The 12,477-nt window shown below is 43.0% G+C and overlaps 1 protein-coding gene across 5 annotated transcripts in view; it reads right to left on the minus strand.

The window, feature by feature from the left end:
- Positions 1–12,477, minus strand: part of LOC135054717 (NACHT, LRR and PYD domains-containing protein 3-like) — a 224,415-nt gene that overhangs the window by 31,292 nt on the left and 180,646 nt on the right. For all 5 annotated transcript variants that reach the window (XM_063958005.1, XM_063958004.1, XM_063958003.1 and 2 more), the window contains one exon: positions 9,419–9,589. In XM_063958005.1, the coding sequence (XP_063814075.1) occupies positions 9,419–9,589 (171 nt within the window). The remainder of the gene's footprint in view (positions 1–9,418; positions 9,590–12,477) is intronic.

Raw genomic sequence — 12,477 nt, forward strand, 5'->3', positions numbered from 1 at the left:
CAAAGACCTGCTGGTGAGAAAATTGTCAAGTCAAGCGGAACGCGACCTGTCAACATCTCCTCCTTCACATTCTCCCGCAACTGGGGGTGCGAGGAAAAGGCTCAGAATTCCGAGCCCACCCGCTGGCGGTGATGCAGGGCAGTCTGGAGCGACTGCTGATGCTGACATCTGGTCCGGACTGAAGGACCTGACAACCATTACGGACATGTCGTCTACTGTCACTGCATATGATTCTCTCACCATTGATAGAATGGTGGAGGATTATATGAGTGACCGCATCCAAGTAGGCACGTCACACAGTCCATACTTATACTGGCAGGAAAAAGAGGCAATTTGGAGGCCCTTGCACAAACTGGCTTTATTCTACCTAAGTTGCCCTCCCACAAGTGTGTACTCCGAAAGAGTGTTTAGTGCCGCCGCTCACCTTGTCAGCAATCGGCGTACGAGGTTACATCCAGAAAATGTGGAGAAGATGATGTTCATTAAAATGAATTATAATCAATTCCTCCGCGGAGACATTGACCAGCAGCAATTGCCTCCACAAAGTACACAGGGAGCTGACATGGTGGATTCCAGTGGGGACGAATTGATAATCTGTGAGGAGGGGGATGTACACGGTGATATATCGGAGGATGATGATGAGGTGGACATCTTGCCTCTGTAGAGCCAGTTTGTGCAAGGAGAGATTAATTGCTTCTTTTTTGGTGGGGGTCCAAACCAACCCGTCATTTCAGTCACAGTCGTGTGGCAGACCCTGTCACTGAAATGATGGGTTGGTTAAAGTGTGCATGTCCTGTTTATACAACATAAGGGTGGGTGGGAAGGGCCCAAGGACAATTCCATCTTGCACCTCTTTTTTCTTTTATTTTTCTTTGCGTCATGTGCTGTTTGGGGAGGGTTTTTTGGAAGGGCCATCCTGCGTGACACTGCAGTGCCACTCCTAGATGGGCCCGGTGTTTGTGTCGGCCACTAGGGTCGCTAATCTTACTCACACAGCTACCTCATTGCGCCTCTTTTTTTCTTTGCGTCATGTGCTGTTTGGGGAGGGTTTTTTGGAAGGGACATCCTGCGTGACACTGCAGTGCCACTCCTAGATGGGCCCGGTGTTTGTGTCGGCCACTAGGGTCGCTTATCTTTCTCACACAGTCAGCTACCTCATTGCGCCTCTTTTTTTCTTTGCGTCATGTGCTGTTTGGGGAGGGTTTTTTGGAAGGGACATCCTGCGTGACACTGCAGTGCCACTCCTAGATGGGCCCGGTGTTTGTGTCGGCCACTAGGGTCGCTTATCTTTCTCACACAGTCAGCTACCTCATTGCGCCTCTTTTTTTCTTTGCGTCATGTGCTGTTTGGGGAGGGTTTTTTGGAAGGGCCATCCTGCGTGACACTGCAGTGCCACTCCTAGATGGGCCCGGTGTTTGTGTCGGCCACTAGGGTCGCTAATCTTACTCACACAGCTACCTCATTGCGCCTCTTTTTTTCTTTGCGTCATGTGCTGTTTGGGGAGGGTTTTTTGGAAGGGACATCCTGCGTGACACTGCAGTGCCACTCCTAGATGGGCCCGGTGTTTGTGTCGGCCACTAGGGTCGCTTATCTTACTCACACAGCGACCTCGGTGCAAATTTTAGGACTAAAAATAATATTGTGAGGTGTGATGTGTTCAGAATAGGCTGAAAATGAGTGTAAATTATGTTTTTTGAGGTTAATAATACTTTGGGATCAAAATTACCCCCAAATTCTATGATTTAAGCTGTTTTTTAGGGTTTTTTGAAAAAAACACCCGAATCCAAAACACACCCGAATCCGACAAAAAAAATTCGGTGAGGTTTTGCCAAAACGCGGTCGAACCCAAAACACGGCCGCGGAACCGAACCCAAAACCAAAACACAAAACCTGAAAAATTTCCGGCGCTCATCTCTAGTAAAAAGTAGCAGCTTTTTTATATTTTTTCCAAAACATGTTCTGTCATGCTTCATATGCAGACTCAGAAATGCACATAGATATACCAACCAGTAAAAAAAAAAAGCTGTGCTTGCTACTTTTTACACAGATATACAAGTGTGACTTTTCAAATTACGAGAGTCAGACTCAGACATGCACACAGATATACCAGCTGCGCTTACAATGGATCAAATCACTATATCACTGCAGGTGTCAGTCACCTGTCTCCATGGCTCGCTTGGCATAGTGGTATCGCCGATGGTTGCCATGCCAATGAGCTAGGGTTCGAATACTTTTCTGTTATCAATTTTATGCTGGATATACTGGACAGTATGTTATACATTGCAAGTCTCATTTTATTACCCACTGCAGTACACATTGGCCCTCATTCCGAGTTGTTCGCTCATTGCCGATTTTCGCTATGCTGCGATTTGCTAGTAAATGCACATGGTAGGCGGCGAGCATGCGCTAAGTTATTTAACTAAAAACTTAGCAGTTTTGCTGGTGTTCGTAGGACGCTTTTCATTCACACTGCTGATCGGTGAGTGATTGACAGGAAAGGGGGGTTTCTGGGTGGTAACTGAGCGTTTTCCGGGAGTGTGCTAAAAAACGCAGGCATGTCTGGGAAAAACGCGGGAGTGTCTGGAGAAATGGGGGAGTGGCTGACCGAATGCAGGGCGTGTTTGTGATGTCAAACCAGGAACTAAACGGACTGAGCTGATCGCAATCTGTGAGTAGGTCTGGAGCTACAAAGAAACTGCAAAGAATTATTTATCATCAGTTCTGCTAATCTTTCGTTCGCTATTCTGTTAAGCTAAGATACACTCCCAGAGGGCGGCGGCCTAGCGTGTGCAATGCTGCTAAAAGCAGCTAGCGAGCGAACAACTCGGAATGATGGCTATTGATCAGTAAGCGCCAATCACCAATTTCTGCAGTGTGCTCGCACAATGCTAACATGCCGTACAAATGGACGCTGGGCCCCACGATCACTGTATAAAGTGATCACACACTCTAACTAAGAATGACAACACAGAAAACGATCTGCTCGCATTGAACTGACTGTGCATCTCCGACGCACACGACCAGCAATATCTTATATGCATCACTATGCAAAAAGGATGCACAAGCAGACTCTGCTGATTTGAATGATATGTGGCATGCCTATATTCAGTGTGAGACTGCAGATTTAGCTGCATAGGAAATGCTATGTAACAGTGTTTTCCTGGAAATCACTATAACGTAGCATTTCGTATGCAGATATAGACGCACTCGCACATAGAATATAGGCATGCCACATATAATTTTAATCAGAAGCTGCTTGTGCATGCTATTAGCATTGCTTTATGGGAATCAAACTCTAGCTCACGGCATGGTAACCATCGGCGATACAATTATGCCAAGAGAGCCATGGACACAGGTGACTGACACCTGCAGTGACATAGTAATGTTGCTCATTGTAATTTTTTTTTATAGTGTTGTGTGTCCCAACTCTATAGCTGATTGTAATGATTTTTTTTCTTTTAGAGAGCTGTGCACAATGCTGAGCTGCGCTTTTCTTTGTGCGAGTCAGAGACGCTGAGCCAATCTTTTTCTGTGTTCACATTTCTACTTAATGTAGGGATCATTTTATACAGCGCACCAAAAGAGTGTTCAGTTGTAAGGCATGTTGTCATTGGGTGCCTGCCATTCCAGTGATTGGCAGATGGCATCCCTGCACTGGCACCACCACAGGCACCACCACACAGAGGACGCAGCCAACACTCCTAAACAGAGGACACTGCCGGTACCCCCACACTGCCATCAATGATGGCACACCTGCACTCCAGCATTGCTGACACCGCATTTATCATCAGGGGCCCACCTCCCACCTGCTGTCACAGAAAATGCACTATTGGTGTATCCAACCCACACTGTATCTGACCTGCACTGTATCGAACCCACACTGTATCTGACCTGTACTATCTGATCTGCACTGTCTGTAAAGTGTGGACTTATAAATGAAACCCAATCTCTTATTTAGGCAGTTTAATTCCCAAGTGGTTCTTAATTAAAGGAAGTGATGTAATTGTGTGAGCAGCTTAAATAGCAGCTGCAGCAATTACTGCTTCCTTCTGTCACTTCCACACACAGCCAAAATCCTCAAGGGTGAGTTTGTATATTACTTATGTTTGCTTTATTTTTAGAGGCTTCAATTAATTACCATGGATGTAATTCTCTTGCTAGTTTGTTGTTTGGAGGCTAGAGTAAACTATTATGGATACTATTGTTGATGCAATCGTTAAAACTATGCTCTTTTTAATCAGTGATAATTTTTTCATTTCCTAAAAGATCTATTCTGTGAGATTTATTGAGGAAGTTACATTGCTTGCATCTCTGTGATTGTCAAACCAGCTATATACTCTCTGGTATGTACATCTATATACGTTTTGATGGTGATTTGTAATGACTGACACACCTTTCAATAATTAATAAATCAACTCTGATATTTCTTTTAGAGTTGTATTCTATATGGATTAACATCCGAATCTGAAATAGTCTTGATTACAAGATTTAGATATCATATCCAGGTATGCACACAGCAGATTCGGACATTTTAAAATCAAATATACACTTATTAGATCTAACCATATAGATTTTTTGGTATATGTCTACATTTTTTCTTATTATCAGGTAGTTTACCAAAACACCGACATATAACTGTGAGCACCCCCAAGGGGAACCTTAACCAATAGCTCCCACAAGGGGCCTTAGAAAGGATTAACTATCTTTAAGGTATGTTTTTCGGTATATAACAAACTATAATACATTTAATTTATATATATTTGGTTGTAAACCTTTTAATTATCGGTTTACATTAGATCTCTTTTCTCCCCCTTATTAGGCAATCTATAAAAACATTGATATAGGACTGCCAGTTTTTCTAAAAGGATCCATCAATAAAGCTCCCTTAAGGAGCTGGATAAGAGATTTATTTATTCCTATATCTAAGGTATGTTCTACTATAGCTAATGAAAATCATTCGAGTAGTTTTCATAATTTTAGGTTATGGCATAAACTTATTGATGGCAAATAAGCCTGTTTTCTACACTCGGTAGGTACTTACCTTAATCATAACTTCTCATATCACACATGAACGTTTGTTTTCTACATTTAGGACATCAGTCCATTTTAATAAAAAAAAAAAAGAATTTCTTTATTTATCCCCAAACAAGTTACCCCTGATGAAGTCGATAAGATGAAACGTGTTGGGTTTGTCAGTCAGAAGTTCTCAACCTAGTTTGTGAAGATACTCCCTCTCAAGCTCGCACCTTGAAAACAGTGAGGGAGTATCTAGAGTTAATACTATATAACAAGCGCACTGGCTATATTTTATTGACATTATTTTAAGACACATTTCTTGTGAACACTACATGATGAACTATATGTAAAATTCAATTTGTTCAAATGTATGCTATTAAAATAATATTTTACTAATTGGCCTTTGGCCTCTTGTTTGGGTGACTATTTGGTGAGGGGTGTCTGTTACAGGTCCCCAGATACAAACATTCTCCAGTATACAACCCATACCTATGAAAATAACGCTGGAAGAACCATTGTAAATACGCTTTATTTAGCGCACTTGGGAAATTGTTTTTATTTTGTATGTTATTGAGGTCGTTCAACAGGGATCTCTCCCATTGTGCTGCTCCCAGTTTGGCGCAAGATAAGGATACTATTGTGTTTTATATTTTTATATATATATATATATATATATATATATATATTATCCATATATTTCAGAGAGAGCACTCATCAGTCTTCTTTAGAAAATTCCCGAATAGTTTTAATTCACACACATTATGTCACAAAGGTACATATCATGTCGACGTTTCGAGCCCAGCGAGGCCCTTTATCAAGACCCAGTAACCAGAGTGAAGAAGACTAACTCACCATAAGCAACATCTGGTCTATATATACCCAGAGACCATTAAGCGACTCTACCCATGTACACCTGAATACAGGAAGTAGGCCACAAATAAGCTAAACTTAATGAAATGGAGAGAAGCGCTATATTGCCTCATAGCCTCAGCACCAACAGTGTAAGCCATGCTGATGCACAGAGTGTCATATTTATATATCAGTAATACAGCTCAAAAATACCTAATTACCTCAACTCTATCTTATCATCAGGTAAGATGACAGACCGGAAGTGCTTGTGCGCCTGACAGCTCCGGGACTCCTCATATCATAAACGAGCCCCCACGGGAACCATACTTCACTCTGGAGGTTCCCAATGTATAGCCTCCTCCGTGCCTTCCACCTTCAGCATCAGTGATGTCACGCGGCTGAGCGCTTCCACGATAAGCCCATGCGTTAGAGGCCACATCACCCCTTTAATTCCGGTTCTTGTGTTCCAACTGCTTAGTGGTGGAATGCATGACACAATATTATACAGCGCTAACTATACAAGCGGCCATCCCTATTTACAGGCTCAGGGCATGTACAGACAGACAGTGTCCATCACCACACCCACACACACAAATGTTTGGGCTGAACTACATGCAGCAGCCTTGAAATTGGCCAATTCTTCTACCATCCAAGATCAGGCAAAAAATTCTGCATTAAATACCCTTTTACATGCACCAGTCGATTTGTGGTATACTACATTAAATGCCCGTGTGGACTCCTATATATTGGCAAAACTATCCGCCAATTTAAAGAAAAGACCGCCCTTCACCGATCCAGCATACGAGCCGCATTGGAAGGACAGGGATCAGACCAACTGGTGGCCCGTCACTTTAAGGACTTCCAACATAGCTTGGCATCAATACGCTATAAAATGATTGATGGGGTCACGGAAAATGTTAGAGGTGGGAACCGTGACGTAACCTGCTTCAAAAGGACGCACGTTGGATTCACACATTGCAAACCGTTAAACCACTGGGATTAAATTATATACTTTCATATACATGTTTTCTATGACATGATCTCACGCCTTTCCCTTACAGGTTCATATTATGCATATTTTATGGCATCTGGCAGTCACTTATGATTCAGATATGCGGCTTACATGTTTGATCTGTGGTCAATCAATGGTCATGCACATTTATTTACAACATTTTGCTGGCACTTGTTCTGTTTAATAAGGAGCAGAGTTATCTACAGCCATTCTATTAGGTGGATGCCAGGGACGTGTAGTCAGGGGAGGCAGTGCCTCCTCTGTCATCATTAATGATTACAGTAATACAAAGAAGATACTTATGACACATTCTGTGTCATAAGTATCTTCTTTACATTATTCTAATAATTTTAAGACCTTAAATTAGTTTGGGAGGCACTGATAGCAGTGCCTCCTGCTGACAATGGTAACGGGGATAGAGCGGGTGGGCGGGGCCAAGCATTGGGTTGTAAATGCCCATTGAAAAAAGCAGTCAAAGCGGTGCTTCTACATGTGCCTCATTGACAGCGACGGGCTTCCCCTGCCAGCAAGGCACATGTGATTGGACAGGGGATCCAGTGCTGGATCCGCTGTCCAATCACCCATAGGAGGCGGAGGAACAAGGCCTACCTTTCTTCGTTCCCCCGACTCCTCTCTCCTGCTGGGGCCTGGGTGATCTGAGCCTTCCTGAGAGGAGCAGCGCGCGCCAGGTGCTCTCCGTTGTACCCCGCAGCTGGCAGCAGTGGATCATCATCGGCAGAGGTAAGGCCGGAGCTGGGAGTGCATTGTGGAGCGGCGGCCGGCGCTCTCCTCCTCCTGTCAGGTAACAGCCTCAGCATCGCCGGCGCCTGCTGCACTCTCCCGCCGGCGACTCTACACACAGGCTGCTGGGTATGTACTGGAGAAGCCAGTGCCTCCCCAGCCATTGAAGTCACTGCACGTCACTGGTGGATGCAGGGGGATATTCCCCACTGATTTACATCACTATAATAACACACAACATACTTCTTTTAAGTGTTATTTAGTTGTATGATGTACTGTAGTATGGGTCAGTAATAGTCTTTATTCACACGGATTCCACTCCTAATGTGATCCACAAAATACTTATTATGGCCATATCTGTAACTACACATAGACATTGCTACAGTTGATTACTGTCACATCCGCTGCATGACGCATGTCAGAGCCGCATGAGACTGTCTCTCCCCGTAGCGTATATAGTGTATGCTGCTTACTGGATGATGTATTAACACTGCTATCCTGTGTTGTGTCAGCTGTGCTACCATGGTGATGGTATACACTTTCTTCTTACCACGCCCCCTGGGGATGCCGGGTCGCCATCGCCGGTGGGCGCCAATGACGTCACTGGGTCTCCCGGAGAGCGGTGGATGGTGCATGCACTAGGTGCTCTTGGTAATGTGTGTGAATATATATATATATATATATATATATATGTTGATTTGTATTGTACAGTTTGTCTTGATAAAAGGGTGTCAGCCCTGACACATTGGCATAAGCAACTGTGTCTGTCAGTATTTTAGTCTCCAGGAGTACCGGCCGTGTGGTGGATTGTATACTGTATGTTTCTTGAAGGTAGGGCACCGGAGCAAGCTGTATTGTGTTGCATTATGGAGTGCTGGATATGAGAAACTGTATATATTAGAGATGAGCGAGTTCGGTTCTCAGAGAACCGAACCGTACCGGTCTTCACCATTCGAGCCCAGATCCGAGTCAGGCTCGGATTTTCCCGCCTGACTCGGAAACTAGAACGAGGCAAAACGTCATCATCCCGCTATCGGATTCTCGCAGGGTTTGGATACCATATAAGGAGCCGCGCGTCCCCGCCATTTTCACTCCGGCATTGGAGAGTGTAGAGAGAGGATGTGTCTCCGTTATCTCAGTGACCGTGTCTTGTGCTTGTACAGTGTTGCTGTGTTGTCCTGCATCAGACCAGTGGTAGTCTAGAAAAGGTTCAGAGGCGGGAGACCAAACTAATCAAGGGCATGGGGATGCTGGAATATGAGGAAAGGCTTGCAAGGCTAGGTATGTTTACATTGGAAAAACAAACAACCATGCCAATGAATCCAGGAATTTACAGGCCACCTAACGAAGGACGAGGATGAGCTCCAGTTTGTTCTCCAGCTAGTGTCTAAACATCGAAAGCGCTACCCAAAGTCACTCAAGCGGAACTTTATCGAGTCAACAGCATAATGCAGCATAATGGGCCAATAACACTTCACTTTTAATCGCCCAACAATTTGCCATTCACAAGTTTCTTGTAAGTTTTACATTTTAATAAATGTATACTGTATATAATTAATTGTATATATTATTACTTAACATTTTATATCCGCTAGTTTACAGGTCCTTCAGCGACCCCATAATATCAAAATAATTTAATGAGATTTCGAACACAGTGTTTTTACACCAAATGCAAGATTTTGAGAGGGTCAGACCAAAATTTTTAAACATTTTTTTGTCATATGAATAAGGACCACCCTATTCTATAGTCTATGACTTTTACTGAGAGAATAGTTATATTATCACTCAGACAGATCTTACCTAAGATCCTGCAGGGTACAGGCCGGGTGTCTCAGTCCCTCACACATAAGTTTTATTCCAGAGTCCTCCAGAACATTCCATGACAGGGCCAGTGTGGTCAGAGAGTGGCGTGTAGTAATAACAGAGCGGAGATCATCACAGCAGGAAGAGGTCAGACTACAGTGCAGTAACCTGATGAGAGATCCGTATTATGTCATTTCTTATCATTAGTTATTTTCAGTTTCAAATTCAACATTAATTTATAACTGAGAATAGCACTGTAATGTAGACAGAATTCTGTGGTATAATTTAGCTACTATGCTGTAGGTGTATGTCACTGGAGAAAACAAGCTAAATACAATATATGAAAGTGCCATACATAAAAATTTCTAAAACCCAAATGTGCCCGCATAAATATTAGCCAATCAAAATTATTTGTTCTTATAATATAGTAGAGATGTGCACCGGACACTTTCGGGGTTTGTGTTTTGGTTTTGGATCTCCTTTCGTGTTTTGGATTTGGATTTGTTTTGCCAAAAACACCCTTTTGGGTTTTGGTTTTGGATCTGGATTATTTTGAAAAACAACAACATAAAAACAGCTAAAATCACAGAATCTGTGTGTTTTTTTTTGTTCCTACAGTATTATTAACCACAATAACATTAATTTCCACTAATTTCCAGTCTATTCTGAACACCTCACACTTCACAATATTGTTTTTAGGCCCAAAGGTTGCACCAAGGTGGCTGTATGACTAAGCTAAGCGACACAAGTGGGCGGCACAAACACGTGGCCTATCCAGGAGTGGCACTGCAGTGTCAGACAGGATGGCACTTTTAAAAACTAGGCTCCAAACAGCACATGATGCAAAGAAAAAAAAAGAGGTGCAAGATAGGATTACTCTTAGGCTCTCCCACCCACCCTTATGTTGTTTAAGCAGGACATGCACAGTTTAATAAACCTATAATTTCAGCGACAGGTGGTCCCCCTGGAAAAAGCTTGCCAAGTTCTCTGAATCATAGCTAGCTACAAACATACCACCTCCATATTTGATGACTTTTTACATTATGTGCAGAGGCAAGAGGAAGAGGACAGTGTCAAGAAGGTGATTACAGAGGCACACGCAATCAGGAACAACACACAGGCTTTCACCTCCACTCCTATCTTGGTGTGGAACGGAAAGGACTTCAAGCAAATATATAATTATTAATTACCACATTACTGGACAAACTGAAAAACAAGGGGGCAAAGCCTCCGAATTTGAACCCCCCTTCTCCATTTTCAGGGATTATGATAATCTCTAATTAAATGGGATGCAAATAAACTGGTTTATACTACAAGATATAGATTGGATATTTTGCCCTCCACGGAGTCAGGAGACTTATTTTGTGAAAATATTGTTGGTTTCTTTTTTTCCATTTTTTAATTGCATTTTTATTTACATATTTTGTGGCAGATGCCTTAGTTTGGTTTTTCCCAGCTCCCAGTTACACGCCTGAGAGCATACCTGTGTGTCCCAGTTACACGCATGTGAGCATACCTGTGTGTCCCAGTTACACGCATGTGAGCATACCTGTGTGTCCCAGTTACACACATGTGAGCATAACTGTGTGTCTTGTTTATTTATTCAAATTTTATTTTTAAATAAAGCAGCCCCTTAGATGTTTTAGCAGCCCCTCGTGAGCCCCCAAAGCAGCCCGGGATCGGGCAAGTTGAGTTTGGGTGGGTTCAGTACAGTACTAAGCAGGACTGTGCATTGAATTTTTTGTTATTGAGCCCCTGCCCTAGGGAAGCTTACGACTCTACAGTTGAACTCATTTCATACTACAAGTAGGACTGTGGGAGGCAGCAATGCTAACCCCTGTGCCACCAGCATGCCTTGGCAAGCCAGACAGCTTCCTGGCTGTAAGCCACCAGGAGACTCCATAATGGGCCCTTATTCAGTAACTATTTGTGCCTCACAGGAGCTCCTGTGCCATCTAGTGCTGCAGTGCAATGGAAAGCTGATGCAATGCAAGATCACTGAAACTCTGTTCTAACACCGCAAGGTCTTGCGATAACCCTACGCAGCACTTACATTGTACAATCATTAAGGAGAAAACATTTACAATATAAAGAAAAAGAACTCTGTACAACAAATGCACATCTTGTAAGTAATCCCAGAATGTGGAACATTAATAAATCAAAATTAGGGTTGCCTAATTGGAGCCATTTATTTGAGTCCCTAACATGAAATAATTAAGAAGAACCTCTATCTAATGCTGGTGCACACTAGAAGATATACAGTGGGGCAAAAAAGTATTTGGACAGCCACTGCTTGTGCAAGTTTACCCACTTATAAAGATGAGAGAGGTCTGTAATTTCCATATTAGGTACACTTCAACTGTGAGTGACAGAATCTGAAAAAAAACTAAGAAATCACATTGTATGATTTTTTAATAATTTATTTGTATATTCTTGCGGAAAATAAATATTTGGACAATCAAAAAGTTTGTAATATAACCTCGGTTGGCAATTACAGAGGTCAAACGTTTCCTGTAGTTCTTAACCAGGTTTGTACACACTGTAGCAGGTATTTTAGCCCACTCTTCCATGCAGATCTTCCCTAGATCTGTCATGTTTTGGGGCTGTCACCGGGCAATACGGACTTTCAACTCCCTCCACAGATTTTCTATTGGGTTGATTCTGTCTCTTCTGAGTCTGACTGACTTTGGCCACAAATGTGGTCTCTCCCAAATTTATTGGAAAACACTTCATCAAACTTGGAATTTCCATTTCCACCTTTGCGACTATATATTTTCACAAATCTGGTTGTGCTGTTGAAGCTTGTTTCATATTCTGCTCTAGGCTTTAGTTTAAACCTAGGAACAAGTACAGCAGCAAACCTGGAAGTACACGGCAGCGCCTCTGGACTTATACAGCATAGACAGCACCCCTGGAGAATTACACAGCCCAGCAGACAGGCAGCAGCACCCCTGGACATAAACGGCTGTGGGGTAGCACCCCTGGACTGATAGGGAAGAGGGGCAGCACACCATATAGGGCAGCACCCCTGGAATGATATGGCAGACAAAGAAAAG

Source organism: Pseudophryne corroboree, chromosome 3 (assembly GCF_028390025.1).
Source record: "Pseudophryne corroboree isolate aPseCor3 chromosome 3, aPseCor3.hap2, whole genome shotgun sequence".
NCBI classification, from domain to species: domain Eukaryota; kingdom Metazoa; phylum Chordata; class Amphibia; order Anura; family Myobatrachidae; genus Pseudophryne; species Pseudophryne corroboree.